Source organism: Nicrophorus vespilloides, unplaced genomic scaffold, assembly GCF_001412225.1.
Source record: "Nicrophorus vespilloides isolate i.1.1-1 unplaced genomic scaffold, Nicve_v1.0, whole genome shotgun sequence".
Lineage (NCBI taxonomy): Eukaryota > Metazoa > Arthropoda > Insecta > Coleoptera > Silphidae > Nicrophorus > Nicrophorus vespilloides.
The window spans coordinates 24,687-48,612 of record NW_017096358.1 but is presented as its reverse complement, the minus strand read 5'-3'; the positions used below and the strand labels follow the sequence as shown (position 1 = coordinate 48,612).

General features: G+C 30.5%; 1 protein-coding gene across 1 annotated transcript in view; it reads left to right on the top strand.

Annotated features, from left to right (window-relative positions):
* LOC108556755 (ubiquitin-like protein 3) overlaps positions 1-19,835 on the top strand; it is a 28,785-nt gene extending 8,950 nt beyond the window's left edge. Inside the window, exons 2-4 of the mRNA XM_017912991.1 lie at positions 17,341-17,449; positions 19,402-19,566; positions 19,634-19,835. Coding sequence (XP_017768480.1) covers positions 17,341-17,449; positions 19,402-19,566; positions 19,634-19,698 — 339 coding nt within the window. The 3' untranslated portion in view covers positions 19,699-19,835. The remainder of the gene's footprint in view (positions 1-17,340; positions 17,450-19,401; positions 19,567-19,633) is intronic.
* The last annotated feature ends 4,091 nt before the right edge of the window (positions 19,836-23,926 follow it).

The following is a 23,926-nucleotide window of genomic DNA, read 5'->3' as shown; positions in this document are numbered from 1 at the left end:
AATTATGAGAATATAAGGTTTTATGCTAAATACCATGAATATAATTAGACCAGAAATTTCAGTGAAACTCTTCACTTGAATTATGCAATAACGACGCGTTCGTAATCCGATTACTTAGAACATTTCCCAACAGAAAAAAAAGTAGCCAATTTGGGTTCATTAATTCTAAATTTATGTGCGTTTTATTGTCACAAATCGTAAAATTTTTGAAAATTAAATTTTATCTTGATTATCATTATTATTCCTAGTTGAAAATTAAACAGTTTTATAAAACGAAATTGATTTACTTATTCACTCTAATTTAAACTAATGACTGATTTGGCCACATTATTTCAGCACATTCTTAGCGTTTATTGAAACTTTCTTCTTGTGGATTTTCTGAGATATACAGTAGCAAAACATGTTGAAATTCAAGCTCTGCGATCACCAATCCATATATTATTTATGAAACATTTTGCTTAACTTTTTTATAAATTGTCGTATAAAAAGTTGTTTACATTTATAGCAACATTAATAAAAGTTAATAGTAGTCAGTGCAAATCATCGATTTGAAATTATTAGAATATTTCTGAATCTTTGAATAGAAATTCTACAGATTCGCATTAAATTATTGAATGACAGCTTATGACGGCATTACAGACAAATATTGTGACGTTGTATTCTTTATAACTGCATGTCGAATTCATATAATAGGCAGCACTAATCTTACATGATATGAATGGAAAGGAGGACTAGAGTGCATTCAAAATCAGAGTGCTGCGTTGAGGTACGTAGTAATAATTGAGCAGGGTTTAAATGAATGACCAGAGGCTGAGTTATAATGACTGAACAGACAGGGACATTAAACGGTCCACCACCACGTGGAACGATCAATACATAAATGTTAGGTGCAAGCCAATTAACATCGCTGCCTGCATCATAGATAGGTCAATATAATGGCAATATTGTCTCTCTGGTTCGATCTGGTTTCGCCAGCGTTCAGCGTTACTGTTTTGCAATAGTTATTGTGACAATAAAGCAAACGAAAGAAGCTGTCGGAAATCACGGAAATTTCACAGTTTTGTCGCATCGCGTAATTCGAAATTAGTCTCGTTTGACTTTTATGTAACAGCGGTAATTTAATAACGTTACACTTTCTTAGATAAGAGCCTTGCCTTGCGATGTGGCTTCAGCTCAAATTGGATTATTATTGGTAACCGATAAAATCCATTAGGGACTTGGTAACAATGTCATCGTTATTACACAATACAGCCAATAGTGCTCGACGCGTCTTGGGAAAACGTTAAGTAATAACATTTAGTAATACAACAGTTATTAATAAATTGTAGATGAATTGTTTGATGTACGAATTATATATTATTTTTTTACATTACAAACTTAACTTAAGTAATATTTATGTATATGTTAATTAAATAGTGTAGAGATTAGTATAAATATCCTATTGGAATGTAATTCATAAATAATGTTAGTACAAATAGTTTGTATATAAATATATATCTTTTTTCTTGGATACATTCGTGGTATATCTATTATTGTTGCGACATTTAAAAGATCCAAGGTTTTTGTATTCATATAAGTGTGATTATTTTAATCACTTACTGCTTGTGGGTCTCTTTTTGCAGGAATTCGCCTGATAGCGAACAGGAAATAGTTTAATTAAAACGACACAAATTATAAAGCGCGTCATTTATTTTTGTTTTTGGCAGTGCGGTTTAATCAGCATTAGTGCTTATGGTCGTAGCTTTTCTCTGATAACATTAATCGATATTCTTTCTATGGAGTAATAGTAAATATTCCTTTAATTAAATGCTTTTTCATAGTGCTGATTATTATGAATATTTCATTCGAATGATCGCAATTATTCATTTAATTCTATAAATGTTCAATTATTTCCTTTCAAAACTTTTCTCATTATTTGTCTATTAATGAATATCAAATAATAAATAAATTTCATTATTTATAATTGTCCTTTTGAGATTTATTTCGTTTCTTCGTTTGCTTCCAATTGAATAACTATTGAAAAGTTTTACAATACCGATAAGTATAAACGGTGGAAGAAACTGCTGTGCACAAGCGATTTCCGAGAAGAAAATGCTCGGCGAGCAAATTGGAGGATTGCGAATTTCATTGGAGTACACCCACAGGGATAATAAGCTCCCATACAAAATCGCAGTTCAAAGAGCAGCAAAGTTAATAAAATCCGCACGGCGAGTGATGACGATAAAACACCTTGCTTTCTAAACGAGTGTACATGAGAAAATTAAGTAACTGTAATTCGCCACAGAATTGTACACAACTAGGTCGAAACTCGGACTGAAACTAGCAGGATTGTTGCACATGGAAACACGCCTCTTGACAAATTCGCAACATATCTTTTCTTATGGTTTTCGTCGAGTAATAATCAGTTGTTATATCTTCTACTTGTAAAATAATAAACTCGCCCACGCCCTTCCCCAGTTATTAGTATGAGTAGGATTATTTGGTCATCGACTCCTAAGAATTCGTCACTGTATTTAAACCCACCTACGTTTTAATTGCCGCTCTCCGGATCCACTGTTCTGTGCTGGAATTACGTAATGGACGCGCGTAATGTACGATAAATTCGGAAATGCAATAACGGCCGATCGGGTGGAAAAATATTTACGATCGATCTGGAAGTTATGAAAACACGGTTGGGTCTCAGCAAAGCGGCAATATATCACCTGGAATCAACTCGTAAGCCCTAGGAATTTCATTCCAATTGCTATGCATGTACACGTCCCGTCTTTTATTAACTTTTCCTCCTCCGCCATCCAGAATTTCATAGTACGTAATTACCATGCGGGTCCCTCGCATAATCCACTTCTTTTACATGTGATCGATATGACAAAATTGTATGAGGAAAAGTGTTTAATAAATTAACATCGGGCGTGTAAGTGTATAATTATTAAGCACGGTAAAACCGCACTTTTTTCTTACCCCCCTTAAGTATGCGCTTTGCTGTAAAGTAGATTTACATGCTTGTTTCAAGCCCAGACTTGAGAACCAACACTTCTGAAAGAATTTTAAACATTTCGTTTTATGCTTGATTGAATGATTGCACATGTGTCGTGTCAGACTCTTGTCACCGCATATTGAAACTATGGATTATTTATACTTTTATTCTGTTTTCAGTTTACACCAGATGGTGTAAATTTAAAACGAAGCATTATTATATAATATCGCAATAACATAACAAACATTTACCAACGAAATACTAAATATATATTGTAAAGCTTACATAACTTTTGTTTTCGAAATGCTGCAAAGGTCTGTTCATATCAAAGTTACGGTTTCCACAAATTTACAAAGTTATCAGTCAGAAATATATTTGTAATACTAAATTTTTAATTCAACATATTTATTTTGTTGAAATTTTCTATTTAGAAAGATAGAGATTTCTAGCATTGCGCAGAAGTAAACTATTGATTTTAATACGAGCAGTATGGATCAACTATGGTCAACATCAATGAAAACAGGTTTAATATAAAAGGATTTTTTTTCTATATAGTAATTATACATTTATAGATAGAAGAATTAATATTTATTTTGTGTGCAGCAATTAATTAACGTTGATAAAAACCTATGATTAATTACACGTTAATTTAAGAAATGTTATTGAAGAGTGGTCATGAACCCCTTGAGACTAGAACGTGATATTGCCATTAAATCACCTTGATATACATTCATAAATATTAATATTTTGAGGACATAAATTCGCTAAAAACAATACACACTGCGTTTCTACTTCTCTCTTTCTCTCTCTCTCTCTCATACACTCTTTCTCTGCTTCTTCCTCTCGAAGTCCATTAATCGCAAACGAATACATATTTATTCTTTGATTTTAGCAGAATACACACACAATATTTCCGCGTTGAACCGTGTCTGCGAGCAATTGAAAATCCAGCGAGTTCAGATTTATACTGTACGAATTTCGTATTTCCTATGAATACTAACGAGTCCGAGCTTGTATCTCGTAGCACGTACCGTTGCAATTAAACCCAGGGAAGATTGCATTTAGATTATTTCCACAGTACGAAATATCAATCGTACTCCGTGAGTTAAACTAGTAAACCAAGATGAAATTTATAGAAAACCTATTGTATGTAGTTTAATCTTTTTACACATCCATGCTTCCATCTCGTATCATAATTTTACAGTATAAATTTATTATCTAATGATAAGCTTTCTCTGTTCTTCCATTTGTTTTAAAACTAGTTTTTTTTTTCAGTTTCTTTGAACCATAATCAAATTTGTGAAAATCTAATGCCATTAATTTATTATATAAATTTAATTAAATGGTTCTCAAATACAGATATTTCTATTATAATTTCTAATTAAAAGTTATTAAAATTAATATTGATTTTGTAGAAAATACACTCATTAATTACTTAATAATAATTATATGTTTCGGTTTCGGTATAATTGCTTTCGGAGGAATTAATCATCATTAATAACTGGATTGGACAGGGCAAGATTAATTAATTATTTGACATTTAACCCTAAACATATTCATGGTTGATGGTTAACATTGAAAGAAACTTAGGAAATGCTGATACGATTATGATTTGTTTATCTAAGTGAAAGATGTGAAATTATTATTTTTTTTTATATTGTTTGTCATGAATCACAATATAACAGTACACGAAACACGAATAATTCTGCAAGTTTTTCTTTCCTTTGTGGAATTTGATTAATTAACGAATCTGTGAAAAGAATTCGTGGAATATTGCTAGCGGAGAGTAAAGTATAAATTCCGTTGTATTTCTTTTTGTTTAACACGGCGTGAATATTTTGTTGTGAGCTGCTGCTCATCGAAGTGAGGAGTAGAAGCAGCAGCAGCAAGAGAAAAATAAAATGAAGCTTTTTCTTTGAAAGCCTAGCAATCATCATTTTCCACGAGACCATAAAACCGTTATATAAAAAGAAGGAAGAAATCCAAAAGCGGACCCAGATAATCAAAGTTAGTATGTCGTGATGGGGAGCGGCTCCACTCTAGGGTTTACTACAGCAACTATACAAATTGCCTTGCGTACTATTATTAAACATGAACATCGTTTGTTTAATCCACATCCATTACAACCCTACAATGTTTAAATACTTAAAAAAACCGTTTTGAATTAAAAATTTCCCAAAATTATTATTTCTTACAATGAAAACGTATCTAATAACGTTATTTTTAATTTCAATTATAAAACCGTTTCTAAAAACTGACAAACTTTAACATCCTTTACAAATCAACGTTCATTCTGCTCTACTCGCATTTTGGTTCGTGGAATACAATTCCACATAAACGGTTAGATGTGATGTGATGTACAGTAACTGCTAAATACTGCTCGACTCTTATTATTTTACATTTAACGGGGTATTTCTTCGGACAAACATCCTCTGCTGAATTTCCAACGTCAACGCACTTGTAAATCTGTGTGCGAGTCATGCACTGCCGACTGCGACAGACCATTGTCTTCCAACTTTCATTTTTCCAGCCTTAATTATTTAGCAAGACGACTTAATTAGACGAAAATTACGCAGACTTGCACGCCAACACCTATGTAGAGATAATGCTTTAAATGAAGGTGGTCAAGGAAAGAAAAAAAAAAGGAAAACAGAAGCTTCCGGTTTGCGTATATTTCTTAATTAAATAAATACAGAACAAAGAAAATGCAATGAAACATCTTTCGTTATCTGTGTATTTCAAAATATATATTTGGTAACATTTTCCATCCGCTTGTATAATTGATGTAATTTAATACAAGTAACAGAAAGTAAAATATCGAAACTTGTTTCTTTATCACATGTTGTATACGATTTTAGACTTGTTTATCGTTTATGTAATTGTATAATTGTTGCTATAAATATGGTGATTATTATTCTTTACTCAAAGCAATTGTAAGTTATATTATAATTGGTTTGCATAAATCAAATTACACGATAAAAAAAACTAAACTTTTGTTGTTTAGTTCAATTAAATAAATATGGTTTCATGAAGAAATAATGAAATAAATTAATTGGTTGTTGAGCTTCTACAACTAGTAAAATACAGCATTCCGAGTCTCCGAAGCACAATAACTAACTACCTTCTTCCACGTTAATATTTATTAAATAAGAAATTCCCTACGCCATGTACGTTATTTATTTTTCACTAGCGTCCGAGGAGAATTCTTCTGGGAAAAAGTCTGTGTCTCTCTCTTTTTCTCGTAGAAAATGCGGTACATCAACCTAGTTCGGCGAAAATCACGCACGTAATACCTCTTTCTCGAAACCCTCGAGGGGATATAAATTTTACGCCAAAATGGGAAAATGGTCCACTTATTTATCATACGTGGCGGAGGCGACGCTCTCTTCTTTTCTCATCTCTCCTTCTTCTTTTTTTTTTTTTTTAAACAAAACAAAGAGAAGAAAATAATGAAACGGGGACATTTTTTGGAACGACTCCAATCATATATGACACATCGCGTAAATTACTAAAAACAACGAAATTCTGTTATTTCACCATCGAGCAGCTAAATTAATATCGATGTTTGTACGCACGAGAACATTATTTCGGTATAGTCGTAAGGAGAAACGTTCGCTCAGATTTACCGAAATTAACGGTAAAACATATGTTCTAAAGGAAGGAAGCAGCGCATAAAAGAACAATGAACACTACACACAAGGAACTTAACAGTAAAACCATTATGATATAATTGTATGTTGTTTTTTTTAATACTTTATTCGTACAATAATTCTTTAATTAATTACATCATTAAGCAGAATTTAATATTCATGGAGTTCGACTGGAATATACACATTAATCATGCGAAGTGTGCATTTCCTTTCCGAACTTTAAGTGGTATATCCTTTTCAAACCAGACACACTTTTTCAGAAATAAAAAAACACAAAATTTTACACGTGTTAAAATTGAAATTTATACTCAAATTCACAATTTAAAAAGCTACAATTAATAACATTTTAGAATTGGGAACTCTCACGCTTCCTTTCGTAAAGGAAATGATGAAATCTCGAGTAAAAGTTATACGTCTTCATTATATAAACATAAATTTCGGCCGAAAAGCTCTTCGATATCGGCCTTGTTAAACGATCGTTGCCTGGAGCAGAATTCCTTTCCCTTCTAAAAAAATGTATGATGGCAGTCCTCTTCCGATATTAATTTGATATTTATAGCTTAGAGTTTGGTGTAATTTATTGAAAGACCTTTTTTCTACTCAAAAGAGCAAAAAAAATAATCTAAAAAGCGGAGTTTAAGGGTATTTTGCCGTATATTGCGAGCAATTGGACCACTACTCAAATTATACTGACTAAGGGGAGCATCCAATTGGAATTGCTGCGCAAATCGAATGTGGCTGTGGTTGGAATCGGATTTGGTATACCTAAATGTTCGGTTTAAAAGCTACTAAAATAATTACGTTCTGACAGAAAAATAATTGCGACCAATTTGTAATTAGTGATCGGATAAATGTGCAAGTTTGTAAAGTGGTTAAAATTAATTTATTATATAACAATTTAATGATTTATATTGCTAATGTTGAGTTTTAATCAATGTATTTTATTAATTAAGAAATAATATCGAGTTATTTCATAAAGTATATTAAATTAAAAAAACCGTGAAACTATTTATAGTACTTCTGAGTACTACAAAGTACTTTTATTGTTAACGGAAAGGAAGAAACCGTTTACCACACGCGTGGTTCTTTCATAAAGTATGCTCAGACAACGACCAAAGGAATCATTGGTTACGAGTGTTTATATAAGATTTTTTTCTCTTTCTCTATTTTTGCTTCTTTAGAATCCAAAATAACATCAAAGATTGTTTAATTCTCTAAACTCAAAAACAAAAGAAATTTTTCTTTGCCAAATGGCATACGCAATACATGTTTTCTCTATATATATTTTTTTATTTACTTACAACTGAATTTATAGAGATATTATTAGATATTTTAGTTAAATCCCCAAAAGCAAAGAACACATATTAACAAAATTGAATTTGAAGTTGAATCTATATAATATTTAGTAGTATGTATAGTATGAACAGCAGAGATAAAGACCGTAACGGACGGACTTCCAGCTGATTAACCCGAAAGTCGCAGATAATGCTCGTTCAAGAAGAAAAAAAAAGATATAATAAACGGCTCCAGGAATTGCGGAAATAGGAAGAGTTAATCATAATCATTTGAGCTACCAGTTAATACGATTACGTTAGAATATCTCGACAGGATGAAAGGAAACAAAAACGAGTGCATCTCACAATATGTTCCACAAGATGTACTCCAGAAACTAGTTAATAGTTTAGGCAAGAAATCTCATACGATTTTGCCAATCTACTCTACAAACTTGTTATTATGTATGTATGAGCCGAGATCAAACTCTAGATTAGAAATTCGAGCTATTATCAAAATCTACACCAATATTCCCAAGTCCAATTAATGCACAATTCTCGCAAACGTTTGTATCTATAGCAAATTTAATTACATTTAATTAACTAACTTATTATTTCAAATTCCATGTTGTTATATTTCCAGCAATTTTGATAATTAATTATAATTGTATTTACGCAAATTTTATACTTTAATTATTATTCTACTCTTTGATTACATAATCATATTTTTTTTTGTAATAAAATAAATTATGCTTTTGCTCTCTGACCCCTTGAAAAATAAACGATAATGAATGTGTTTACCAGATACATGTAACTCCTGCATTATTTTTTTTATTACTTATAAGGAAACGCGTAAACATGATTGAAAGTAGAAAATATCATAAAAAGATGAAAAGAAATTTCATTTAATTTAATTGCGTTTGCGTTGTTTTTAGATTGCTGAGTTTCATACCAATGAAAAAAATATAAATATATCTTTAAGTTTCAACTTTATTACAACATCTGATTTATTAAACATATCAATAAAATCTTAATTTTGAATATTAGTATAATAAAATATTGATATTCTGATCTGATACATTTGTATAATATAAATAGAGAGTAGTGATTTTGCTAACTTTGTTTTTTCATCTTGGTGTATACTTCACATCATTGACATATTTTACTGAAACTATTGTTGAATTAAACCTCGAAAAGTCTGGGAAATAGATTAAATGAACAATGCCAAAGTGGAACAAGGCTTCCCTGTATGTTATCCAAGATCTACATTTTCCAGCCTTTTGTTTACTTGAAAGTTATGTACTTTTAAGAAATAAATATAATTGAAATTAAGTGTTTAAATGTATTTCGGTACATTAAGAAATATCTAAATATTGATTGAAGTGACCTTAAATTGTTTCAATTATTAACGTGTAAAAAATATTAACTTTGTTCATTAAAAATTAATTTTGGCACTTCGCTCGCTTCCAACACGTGCGTTTGTTTTAAGTACTTGCTAAGCTGTAGCCACCACGTCCATAAACCAGATGAGTGTTAATAAAAATAATTAATATCTAAGTGAATTTGTCGAGATTTTATGTGCACTCATTCAATATTAACTAATTAATTACGTTCGCAAATTAATTATCTTTTACAAAAAAAAAACTCAAACAAAGTTTGTATTTTTAGACTTTCCAATAAACCGTGGCATGCAAATTAATAGTGAAATATTGTTGTTATTAGCGTCAGGTATATTTTGCAAAAGGTAAGTTATTATGTCAGAGATAATTTGTGTCAAATGAGCGATTAAATTTGCATTTCACTGCGTCTCTAATAATAGTTATTTCGGAGTCAATTTCACTTTTCAACAGTTATTTAAATATCAGCTTATTTTGTATGAAAACTTTTCAGTAAATGCAATTTCTTTTATCCGCAACAACAATAATTCAATATAAGTTTGAATGTATTCATTGCAACAACATCGTCGTAACATATCTGTTTCGTATCGTTATTATTATAAGTGCGACAATCTAATTTTATCCTGTAGATGACCTGCTTTCTCCAGTCAATATTCCGACGTCGGCATTTTCTTTTTTCCCTTAAAGCCACATCCACCGACTATTTTATTTAGCGCACTCGAAAAGATTGAACCTCCAATGTGCTGACTTTGACCTATTTCCCGAGGAAATGAACACACCAAAAAAAAAATGGGGTTCTTGGCGGAAAATCTTGCAGAGAACATGAACTTCTTGATTGTTTTTCGGTTGTGCAATGAAAATAATTAATTAAATTGATAAAACTCGTGTGATTCTTTTTGTATTACCATTTTCTGATTGTATGGAATAATATTTTTCAAAGTAACAATAATATAATTAAACAGAAAATAATATTATTCGATAAATTAAAAAAATTCAAAGAAAATAGAATTACTAGAAAAATAATATTACGTGGAAGGTTGAGAATTGTTTACTTATGAAATAAAAATCAGTACAATATGAAGATGATGAAACAATAAACAGAAACAGCAGTTAATGTTACTTTATTAATACATTAATGTGTGTTAGATTTTGTTCCAAAACAAATAAATATCTCAATAACACTTATATTATAAAATATTTAAAAATAATCAAATATTCATAGAAAGTATTATAATATTGATTATTTTGTCGTACTATTCATTATTCATTAGTTGTTTGTAACTTTTCAATATAATATTTTATTAAAATGTCATGGAAATAGTAAGGAACTTTTCAAATTATTATAATTTCAATTAATTAACAAGCAAGACTTTGATTGACTAATAAATCGTGAAATAAATTTATAATTAATTATTACAATTAATATAATTATTTTTGAATTGAATTTAACATAATTGTATATAAACTTATTCGAAATGGATGCTTATTATTTCTGTACATGTAGGAATATTTTTGAATAGTCAAAATAGAGATATTTATTTCCTGACTATCTTTATGTATGTATGCTACTTAGTTTTGTGATAGTCTCTTCAACTATCAACTACATGTATATTTTTGTCTATAATAAACTACACAGGTCACTGATCAAATTTGTAAAATATTAGAACGATTTTCTGACTAAACCTTTAACGATTATTACTAGATTTGTCAATATTTTGTCTCTCAAGTAAATTAGTTTAGAAAATCTAGATGTATAGAACAAATAGTATTTACTAACTAATTTCCTATAGTTATTTGAAATGGTAGACTATATTAAATAGTTTGAATCCGTGCAGTTGTTAATACATCCGTGTAATTTAAATAATTGCGTACGTTTTGTGAAAAAAGATATTTTAGTAAGCATTGTTTGGCACATGCAGTATCTGTAAAGTGAAAAGAATCTGACAAGCAGTCAGTTTTATTTATACCATCGGGATTCGATTAGTTGCAAATTGCACGTACTTTGTTCACTGACAGTTTCCAAGATTAAGGTGTCTCCGGGCGTCGTCGAACAGAATTCCCATATTGCTGCTGCTGCTGGCTGCATTTGACACGAAAGGCGGCGAATTTTGGGGGAGATTAATTGCGTCGAATCTCTTCGGAAAGCCGAGGGTCGTATTACCCTCTGAGCTCTTCACGATTATTGGTGCGTTTAATCAAAAAAAAAAAAAAAAATCTATGTCCCACATGCGTTTTCCCCCATGCTTGGAAATCGCATCGACTTTTGTATTGAAACATACACCAATCTTTGTTTTCTCTTACTTATTCAAATAAAAACAAATACGGGTTCAATCTATATTTTGAAATAATTACACAGAAATTTAGTATATTGATCATGTTACAAAAGTATTAGTAGTAGTACCATACAAGTTGGAAGCAAGGAGTTTTTTTTATATACATAAATAGAAGTAGGTGTAGCTTGTCCTTGAAGGACAATGGCGAATTATTGAGCTGGTAAACGTTTTTTTTTCTCTCTTCTCTCTTGCGATGGTTACAAAAATCGGGTAGAGTTTCATGGAGCAGGTGACCAAATCGATTCGAGATAAAAAGGGAGCAGCAGCAAAAAAAAACCAACGTGGAGAGAGAGCACTTGTTTAATCACGCCATATTCTTATAGGTATAGATTTTCTCAGTGAATACATATGTATCACATGGCTCAATACATAGGAAATATTGGTAAACTTAAACGAGCGATAAGTGTCGGGGGGGTTTGGCAGCGTCGGCGGTGGCCATGGTATCGATCTGCAGCAGAGAGTAGTAGCAGCAGCAGCAGCAGCAGCGGGAACGGGCGGGCCCCTCCTTGCTGACCCAGAACTGGATATTATCCACTGCCATCCCACGTACTTCTTTATATATCCCCTAACTCGAGACCTGCACACACACAAACACACACGTGTACATCAAGGGATACATCAAACTTGAAATGAAACAACCTTTTAGAATAAGTATTTCTTAATCCCTGAGAAAATGGAATGAAGAAGATGAAGAAGGAATAAAATACGAGTTCAACTCGTCATCTGTTCTATATACGTTTAATTGTCGTTTCTTGAAATATATTTTACTGTCGTCGCATCCAATGTGCCACTTCCCAATTAGAAATGATATGCTTGCGATTGTTAAAGGTTAAACAGGGCTGTGGGTAATTGTAATTCAAGTCTGGATGAACAAAGCCTAGTGTCAATGGGATGCGGGGATATTTTTTTTGGTGCCTCTTGTTGTTGTTGTAAAGTTCAGTTTAATTAATGTCCAAAATGGCCGCTTTCGCTTTGCCTCGGTCCGACCTAACTCGTTTGACCAAGGAAATTGTATTACAATGTAACCTTTACGAATTGGACCGTGTTCCCATGATATTTTTTTTATACCCATCGAAAAATGTGATTGATTCTAATAGACCATTATTACTCTAAACGTATCAATTAAATTTCATGACCATTCGACAAAAAAAAACTACTTTTGAATAATATCAATCTTTTTTATGTTAACTAATTATTTGATGACTACCATATTTATGTTTATCAAACGTACTAATTAAATTTAACGACAGTTTTCTATACACGATGCAAAATTAATTTAAAGATTTTTTTTTTTTCAAAATAGAAAATCAATGATTTATATAACTATTAACAACTTAGTATTACCAACATTTTATGAACGCAGCACTAACAACAATTGTACTGATTTTACAACAAACTGCGAAAAGTCGCATGCTCTGTAGAAATTCCAATGCTAGTTTGTCACACGAACATAGATTGTTTCCCATGATTATCTTTGTTTGAAACTCGTGCAACAATAAAAAAAATAATAAAAGTCTAATTTTAATTTTAAACGAATTAATTAATAAATCTATAGCAACCATTTCTTATTTTCGAAAATTGAAATGTGCAAAACTTTCATAATCGTGACACAAATTATTGACATAACCCAAATCGTGATTTCAATGAAATTTCAATTGTGGAATGCCGACTTGTTTTCTATTGGATTTTGACGATCGTTAACTTAATTAAAGTTAAGAATATTCTAAATGGATAAGAGCATTATCAAATTTAAATGAGTTCTTTAACTGTGACTGTTGACACACTTTAGCACACTATTTTACATATTTCAATTCCTTAATCTTATAATCAATTGGCATCAATTCACTAATATTTTAAACAATTCTTGTGTATAATCTATTTTATTTCGAATTATTTATATATTTGAACGTGCTTGTTATTGTTTTCGTTCTAATTTTTGTAAATAAAATTCCTATTAATAAACGCCTTCTAAATAAAAAAAAACTGTAAATGATACCACGTAGGTTGTAATACGGTGTTTAAAAAATAACACGATATTTCTTTCCTGTGTTTGCGAATAATAATAATAATAATAAAAAAAAAGGTGCGCGAAGAAATAGAAGCCTACGGTGTTAATAAATTTGAAACGAGCGGTGTCGTGTGATTTTAATTACTTGTTTTACAAAGGTACCATGTAACACAATCTTCAGGACCTGATCCAGATCCACGTGATGTGTTTGCGTGGGAATATCCTTTGAAAAGAACATCTTGAATCACTTGAAAAACTAAACGAAAATTACATCCTGTATCGTATGAAAATGCTCACATTTGCGGTAATTTATTAAAACTTTAATATTATTAAATTAATTTAATAAAATATTAATCTTCCGGAACATCTTCAGTCAAAAAGAAAAAAAACTGTTATTTCCTGTATCGACGCGACCTAGAAATAAATTAAAATCAATCTTGATTTTAAATAAAAGTTGTTTGTTGAGGTCAGTCTTTCGTTGAACTTAAGGAGACACATTTTTATCTGTATATATTTATAAACAAGGATATAATCCACGCTTCTGTTACAATTAATTAAAAGATTAATTAAAAGACAAATGTATAAAATGTTTTCAGTCGCTCTAAATTTGGTAAATAATAGAAAATCAGAAGTGAAGCTCAAACAGCTCACTTTCAATGTTACAACTTACACAGAGCAATTTACATCACTTTCTCATAGAGAAAGTAGTTTTTTTTTTATGAAACCGCATTTATTATTGAATAACAATTAAATTACGTCTAAAAAAAAATGAGAGTGTAATCACTTAATTATAATTTGCGGAATCAATTTAAATACATTTTTAAAACGAAGGGGATGGTAAATTTAATTAAGTTTAGAAACGCTTTTTGAAGAAAAAAAACTGGTACAAATCGCAATTTCCATTTGTTCCCAATGCAAGAAACAAATCGTCAGCTATCGTTGCCCACCGGAACCAATAGATAAACTACTTTCTCTTCCACGAAACTCGAAGCAACGGACGGAGAAGAGAAGAGGTGTTGTTTTATGCTTTAGCATTGTTGACAAGAGACAAGCAAGCTACAGCAAATTGTTAACGGCCTTCTGCTATAAGAATGTATCGACCCGTGTTGAATTAAATATTTAAGTATTCTCCCATGCGACCTTATGAACACGGCACGGCGAAGAAAAAGAGAGAACCGGAAAATACAGGACGAAATACTACCACTAAAAACGAACGGAGACACAGGAGGAGAAGAAAAAAACGCTATTTATAATTCAATGTGCGTATAAATTATTCACAATAGTTATTTAGGAAACGAAACGAAATGAACTTACCGGAGATAAAGGCATGGGTAAATAATTTAAGCAGGTTTCAAATATTCAAACAACTTTTATGTCAGGTAGATGACAGAATGTGTGATAAATATAAATAAAATATTTTACCATTCTGCTACTTTACATGGTAATAATTTCAGTTTATTTTTGTATGTAAATTACAAATAATTATATATTGATTCAGAATACGATTTATAAGTTTGTTTATTTCTACTTTATCATTGGTTTCACCATGTAATTTATTACAATTATTGGCTGAATCTCTGACTTAATTATAATACAAACCATGTAAAATTGTTATATTTTGCCTTCCATTATTTCCTCATAAATAAAATATCAACAGCAGAATAATATAAAACGAAACGATAAGATCTATTTAGTAACATTTTCATTTACTTTTTGAATTAATCATTAGTTATATTACACCTGAGTTTTGCGTGACTTGTGTGAATATACTTTTAACTGAAAATGTATACATTTTGCAAAAACGTATATTGATTTGCTGAAGGTAAAAAAAAAGAAATATAAATATATATATATATTTCGGTTGCTTTCCCTTCATTTTATTTCAACATAAATGTCAAGCACAATCAGATGATAAAAATGCGTAGGTCCGAATGAAAGTGGACTTTCGTAATTTGACAGAGAAATGTTTGTTATCCATGAAGAAGTAAAGAAAATTTAGAATGTTTGTACCTTTCTCAGAATAAGCTTTATAAACGAGTTGTGAAAGTTCCTTAATAGACATTTTCAAAGAAAATTTTCGGTAATAGCATTACCTTCATAAATCTCAATTTTTTTTGGGAACTGGTCAAGATTTTCCTTAGATAATTTTGTCTGATAGTCTAGGCGCCTTATGTATATTTCTATTGTTACAAACGATTGCTTCAGTTAAACCAAAAGCAATGATCGCTGTTGCTAATGATCTGCAAATAAAAATACATTAATAACGTAATTATGATTAGATTTCATCCAGATTATTCGGCTCGTTACAGCGAAATTAACCACCATAAAACCACTCCGCTAAGCGACAGAGATATATAAGAGAAAAAAAAAATATATTTCGTAGTAATTTGTGACCCATTTCTTTGGTCTTATCTTGCGTGCTGGAAACAATCAAATCTTTCAGACACGTTATGCACCAAGAGTTGCCTTGTATATTTCGCGCCGTAACTCTTTCGCACCGCTTCGAATATATAAAATCTACAGTGCGGCATTAATGGTTTTTTAAATGCTGGTAATCCAGTTTTACGTGGATTCGTGTAACGTCGTTTGCAAGATTGAACACCTTTCCTGTATTAAGACATAAAAATAATAGTGCAATGCTATTTGTGTGCGCTGCGAAATACTACAATGTCGCAGAAGACGAAAGATTGCAGCAAAATGTATTCAATAATTTGAATGAGGAAGTACGTAAGGTCGTTAGCCTTTGCAGTACCGAAGGATTTAGAATGGCTTGGTTTGTGTGTGTGTGCATAATTTCTATCATTCATCTTTGATGTTACACGGTTTTCTCGTAAATGACAAATTAATCCAATTACCAATTTAGGTTCCGTGCACTCCCTTAACCTTTTACTACCCACACGTCTAGAATGTAACTAATATAATTATACTATAAAAAAAATGTGTATGTAATTTGTGAATCTTTCCATCACTTTCTACAATATTTCATTTTCATTTCTCGCAAATTATATTGGTTCTATATGCTTTTTATTTATCTTTTGAATGATTAGCACATTCTTCTTTGAGACTTAACAGCTTTAATTAACTTTATATACATAGAATTAATTAAGAGTCGCAGCTTTCGCTTTTAGCAACACTAAATTTATACGGATTTAAAAAAAAAACGTTTTTGATTAATTTACTTGTTAAGTCCACATTCGTGGAATATATTTTGTTGGTTTATCATTTAAATGAAGAATAAATTAATTTCTTGAGAATAGATTATAGCAATTATATTATGAAAATGCAAAATAATCTTTTTACTTTCATTTATACTAATTGGAATTTCCACCTGTTATCGAATTTCATTGTTTCCTTATGTATTTTCTACATAATTTTGAGAATTTACCTTAGTGAGTCTCATATATTTTGAACATGTGTTACCAGAAAAGCGAAGATAAAAAGTATGCTTCTGGGGACAAAAAAGAAAGAAACTGTGATGGTGAATCAATATCGGATGTATAAAACGCAAGCTGCGGTAGCAAAGCAGAACGTTCTTGGCAACGGTATTATGATCATTGTTATTATTATTACGATGATGATATCTGGGGAGTATTTTGGTGGACGTGACCTCCTGCAGCAGGATATTACACGTGCCTGCAACGCTGTAGGCATACCGCATTTATCCATCCATCCAACCATCTGATTTTCCTCTACTTCTGTTGTTTCAGATCAATTTAAGACTGATCCTTGTCAGCGGTAAAACGAAGGAGTTCCTTTTCAGTCCCAGCGAATCGGCCGGAGACATTGCTCAGCATGTTTTCGAAAACTGGCCGGAAGGTAAAGAACCTTTTATTTATTTTTTTTAATCTATTTTTTTCTTTAATTTCTCTTTGTTCATTAAATGCATCACTACTGTAGCTATGACCTTTTTGTATTATCTTGTTTTTCTTTTTCTTATTAATAATCTAAGTAGTATTTGTAAGTACCTCGGAATCATCGATACAACAAGCACAATATATAAATAAATGGAACGCGGTGTGTCCTCTTTGATTCCGAGTGTTATTTTAAAGTAAGCAACACGATAACCTATTTAAAATATGTGTCATGTTTGCTTATTTATGTTTAAATTTGATTAATGCCTTCATTTTATTATTTATTTAGATTTTAAATAATAAATGCAAGCAGATTAAAATCGACTAGGATATACCCTAAATATTTAAAATAGATACATTGTTCACTTGCACATTTCCATTTGCACATTTCCATTTGCTCAAAGTCTTATTTCTATAAAAGCGTTTGGATTCAGAATGGGCTCATCACATCAACATTTGTTAGCCAATCATTCAAATCATTCAATTTCGACTATTTCCATTCGCATATTGTGCTTTAGATTCATTAATATACAGCGCAGATTCCAGATATCTTCGTAATGTATGTTGAATCTCAATCGGATCAAGACGCGCGTTGTGTATCAAATTTTAATTATTCATACCCATTACGTTTGATAATTCATTCAATGCCAAAAGCCGCATCTATTGGCATTGCTTAAGATGTATTCCATTATTTAAACATTCCATGAATACGTTAGCACCGAATAAATAACGAGTAAAAAAGAAATCGTAGACAGAAATCGAGATAAAACTGTTCGTGGAATCATCTTATGAGTTCACTTGTAATCTGTGCTTTAAGTGAATCTTGGAAAGGACATTTCATTATTTTCAAAACTATATGAAGGCTCATTAAACGTTATTCCAGCAATCGTCTTTGATCTTTTATACCATAGCATGAAAGCAAATGCTGCGTTTGATGCAATAATACCACGTATGTATTTATCAAAAATTTAAGACTTTTTATCGTCGCAACGAAGCGAAAAACGATCCTTTTTATGTTACGATTCCTACTAAAATCACTGCAAGCCGTGTATTTATGAACTTTATGGTCACTGATATTTCAATCATCAAGTTTGGAAACTAGTTTTAAATTTTTATGAGGAAGATTATAATCATTTCTTCCTGAATCCATATCTGGTTGGAGATTAAAATTGCATTCGCTTTGGTGTTAACTAATTGATCAATAAAGTCAGGTAGTCAATAGTAGATAATATATTGAAATCATATTTAAATGAATAGTTATGTATAGAATATCGATACATATATTAAGTATATTTTCGTAAACATCAACAATGGATCAGACGGTTCGGCCTTCGAGACATTCTTGAAAGGAGTTTGATGCAAGTAACTCGACTTATTACATTCAAACTCTTATAAAAATATTAAAATATTAATTGTTATTCGATAAGTAAATCCAATATTTTTCCGCTCCCTACATCTTCATTGAATATAAATTGGATTTAACAAGAATATTTGTAATATGAAGGGAATTTATGGATGACGGCATCCTTGCGGCCCTGATGCGACAGAAACAAGGACGATTTATTTTATTAAAAGGAAAATAAGTCAATTTCAAATTGAGAGAATAATTAAATTGATTTGTTCAAGATTATAAAATAGATACATCGACAATAATGTAATTTGTTTGCTATTATTTATTATTGATTTTCATCATCCGATGTTTATTTGCAAATGAAGATCATGTGTTGCTGCTGCTGCTGCATTTGCTAAATGTTAAAGTGTAATTTTTAATTGTTGTTGTGCAAATATCATGTAATCATTGGATGGCAAAACAGTGTTTCAAGGAATCGATTATTCATTTCAAAATTGCTTACATTGAAGTGTGTTGTTGTTTTTTTTATTACAATTTTTTAATTGTTTTTCTTTTTCTAATTGTAGATTGGTGCCAGGAGTCGGTGTCGAAGGCGGAAATACTTCGGCTCATATACCAAGGCAGATTTCTACACAGCAATGTTACATTAGGGGCACTCGGCTTGCCGTATGGAAGAACAACAGTCATGCATTTGGTTCCTAGAGAAAACTTACCTGAGCCTAACTCACAAGGTAACAGATTAGTAAATTTCTGAACATTAATCTTAATTTGTTTTGTTTTTTGTTTGTTTTTTTTTAGATCAACGACAGAAAAGTAAAGGAGGTAACAGTAGTTGTTGCTCGGCGTCCTGCTGTATACTTTAAGCTACACGAGTCTGCCATTTTATTAAAGAGTCACTCCTTAACGATGTAACAAACACGGTGACTGCACTGAAGAATGAAAAAAAATAAAAACGTATAATAATAAACAAAACAAAAAATAGGAGAAAAATAACAACAACAGCAACAACAGCAAAAAAATAAACAGAACGTAAATTATAATTTTTAGAGGAACTGGATTTTGTGTATTATATATGGAAACTATATTACAAAGTAAACAAATTCAGTGTGTAACTGTAACATATTAATATTAATAATAATAAGAAATAATAATAATAATGAAGTTTCCATAATGTTGTGATATCATTTTAGTGTGTAATATCTATATATACTCATGTGCCAGACTAGAGTGTTTTCAGTTGATTTTGAGGAAAGCAAAAAGGGGAAAAAAATCGATAAAACGTGTATAAGAAATTCGCTGCATTCATCCCACATCATCATTTTATATTTTTTAGTATATTTATATATGTAGTTTGTACATTATGTTTTATACAGAATAATAACTATTGACATTGTATTGCTTTTCTTTTCGTTTGATTTTATTTTCACTCGACACTGTTTTCTTTTTGTTATTTTATCCAGTATTATATATTTATATACATATTCTTGTTAATACCAAACTCTCTCTCACTCTCTCTCTCTCTTTATATCTGTCTGTCTATACACTCTCTTGATTGTTTTATGTATAAAAAGGAAATGGAATACGGAAGCGCGTTTTAAACAATTTCAAATCTAAATACGAAGCAGTAATGAACACTTACTTGTTTACTATGGACGATTTTTTCATTGTAGAATATGAAAAAAAAAATTATATATATATATTAAAGAAGAAAAAAATGAATAATACGTGTTTATATACTTGCATTAAAATGAGAAGTATTACTTAAGTAGATATATACATATATATTTGGAGTTACCTCATGTAATTCTATATTGTCTATATATTTTATTATATTTTTTCGTTTCGTTTTCTTGAAATATTTTAGCAATTAAGCCTGCTGCATCATCCCTCCAATATGATTTGTCCCATTCGCATTTATGTTATCGAAAACGAAAGATGAAGATGAAAAAAAGAAAAGAAGTAATAAGCATAAAGTGTAAAAGCATTATGAATATCATACCAGTGTACCTAATAATTTTTAACGTTCGCTTAAGTGGTCCTAAATATTGTTTATCATAGCAATCACAATTTATACATGTTATAAATTATGTTGAATAATATAATATTTAATAAAAGAAAACAAAAAAAAAGTATATATATTAAATGGACCATAGATTTATAATTTATCCGAATGCGTGGACGAGATTGGAATAGAAATGAAACGTGCTGAGACACAACGACACCATCTTAATTTATTAAGTAAATAAGAAAATATGCGCGTTCCATTTTGTTTTGTTTTTTTGTTTCGAGCACACGTCGAAGTGATTTTATTGATATGTGTAGTATGTATAAAATAAATAATTAAATAATAAATAAATGGAGTACGAAATGGAGTAAGAAATACAAACAAAAAGAAAACAAAGAAAATATGAAGCGTTTAGTTAATTTAACTTAATTTATCCTGTCTATTGTATATATACAACATTATTGTTATTCGAGCAACAAAAAAAAAAGAAGAAAAGATGAAGAACACGCGCGATATTGAAGACTTTATGTTCAGAATAAAATGTCTAAAATAGTTTTATTGTAAATATATATAGTAGTATTGTAATAAAATGTATTTTTGTTCCCTATGCATTGTTCATTGATTTGCAAAATTACTTAGAAATAAATACTTGATTATATTATGTGATTTTGTTTTATTTATTGTGTGTGTGAATAATGAAAATCCGTCTCTTGTCTAGTGCATGATAACGGATTTATATATCTATATGGATGGACTTAATACACTTCATAAAAGGCTATCCCACTTTATATTCTACTTAAATGGAAGAGCGGTGGTACTTCTTGTCACTACTGCTCTTAACCGAAGAGGAATGAGGAGTATTAGATAATTAAGTAGATATTTTATATAATCATGGTCAATAGGTTCAATGTTGCTTAGGTGACCTCAGACCTCAACGTTTCTGGGAAACTGACATTGCGTGTATTCTTTTCGCTGCGCTGCGTGCCAATAAGTAATACATTTTGTTGTATTTGGCACAAAAAAAATGTAGGAATATTAGTATTAATAAATGAATAGTTTTTTTTTTGTTAAGAAAAGGAATGACATGGATCTAATGATCTGAATTACGAATTACATCAGCATTTAATCTAGTAGGTGAAATATAGTAAATATAATGTAGTTACAATTAATATATTGAAACATTGTTGATTGAAATAACAAAAATGCTATATTGAACTATAACATCTAATACAATTAAGACTACATTCTGATTTAATTGATATCGTTAATAAAGTTATCAAAAATATATGAAAATCATGATAAATTACATACGAATGTATATAAATAAATATTACTGTTTGTAAATTATTCTGTTCATGATTTAACGCATATTTGAATACGAGCAACTGAAAAATAACTTCAAGTAACTTCTGTTTTTGTGATTCAAAGACTAACATTAATGTTATTTTTTTTTTGACAACTAGCAAACAGTCATCATATTTACTTCTTAAATTAAATTTGTGTTTGTCAGTGAATTATTTTTATTTTATGACAAATAGGACAAGAAATAGAACCAGACCAACGTCTAAATATAATACGAAGGCAACAGGATTAACATTTTTTAAACTAAAAAAGACGAATTAAAATTTTAGAATTTTTATAATTATATTGTATTTTGAGAGTAACTATCATATTAGCTGACTACTGATAGTTTCTTTTTTAGTGTAATGTTCCAATATTTGTTACATTTTATACATCAAATTCTTCTTCAACAACTGTTTCTTTATAAATCTCTTAAATTTTCTGTATTGAGAAAAAATACAGGTATTTTGTATCAAAATTTAGCAGGAATTTCGATATGGTTTTTTCGATTTTTATACTTTGCTAATCCTATTAGGAAATTTATCAAAAATATGTATACTTTAAGTTGAATATGTGACTAATAGTAATAATAGTCTTCATTCTCCCGGCGTAGCCACCTGGCGACTTTACTCCTCACTTGGAACATTTCACTCTATGTTTTTGCCAGTCACATACATTGAATTGATTGAAACATATGTGTTTTGGAAACTCAGGTTGTTAAGTTTCTAAGGTAATGGGTCGGTGTCCTAACAGTTCTGCTCTTATGAAAAATTTAGACAAACAACAAAGAAATATAAATATAAAGTCATATAATTGTATAGCCATCTAACGTTAATTAACTAACTAAAATATAGCGCCATCTCTGTAACGTATTTGACTTGTATAAAATAATTTCCATGTGGTTAGGCAACTTAAATTACTATTTGAGACTTGAGTAGTTGATTGTCGACGATGATAGATGTCGCAAGATGGTTAATTTCTTTTGTTTGATTCCGAGCGCTCTAATTAATATTTTAATGTATGCAAAACGAAATGAAATTAGAGACGGACGGAAATAAAGAAATGGAGAGATAGTCAGTAATTAGCGTTCGGCCGAAGCTGCGTAACCAATCACGTCCAATTTTGCAACGGAATGGTTTTATGCAAACGAGAAGAAGTGAAGAAACCGGCGATTTTTCGCCGTTTCATTGCCTCGTTCGTTACTTTATTTTCGTACTTCTGGATGCTCGTTCCTCCTCACGCAAGAACGCGCGTCGTCGAACCGTTGTTGTCATTCGCACAAATGAGAAAAGCCAGAAGCACTTTCGAATAATTAATAAATTTCTTGGCTCGAGTTATTTTTAAATTTAATTAAGTCTCCTTTACTTTCCCTTTTTAAAAGCGCATTTACATCTTATCGCGCATAAATTACTCCATGTTTCTACCAATATTTATTATATTCAGCGCATTCTTGTTTTCTTTAATCGCTAGTAAATTCATTTTCTTGTTATTGGGGGGAAAGTTCTTATAACGGAGATGTCGCGTTTCCTGCTGCGAACTGTAATGTAGAAAACAATAAGACAATGGCAATTATGGGTAATTTCAATATGAAACGGATAATTGGAGCGACTTTCGTTTTCCAATTTTAACGAACATTAAATACCAGTTTTTTTTTAGTATTTGCAAACATTGCAATAAGATTGTTTGATGGTAATTGTGAATTTCGAACTGTTTTAAAGTTTCTTAATCATTAAGAATTGCGAGGT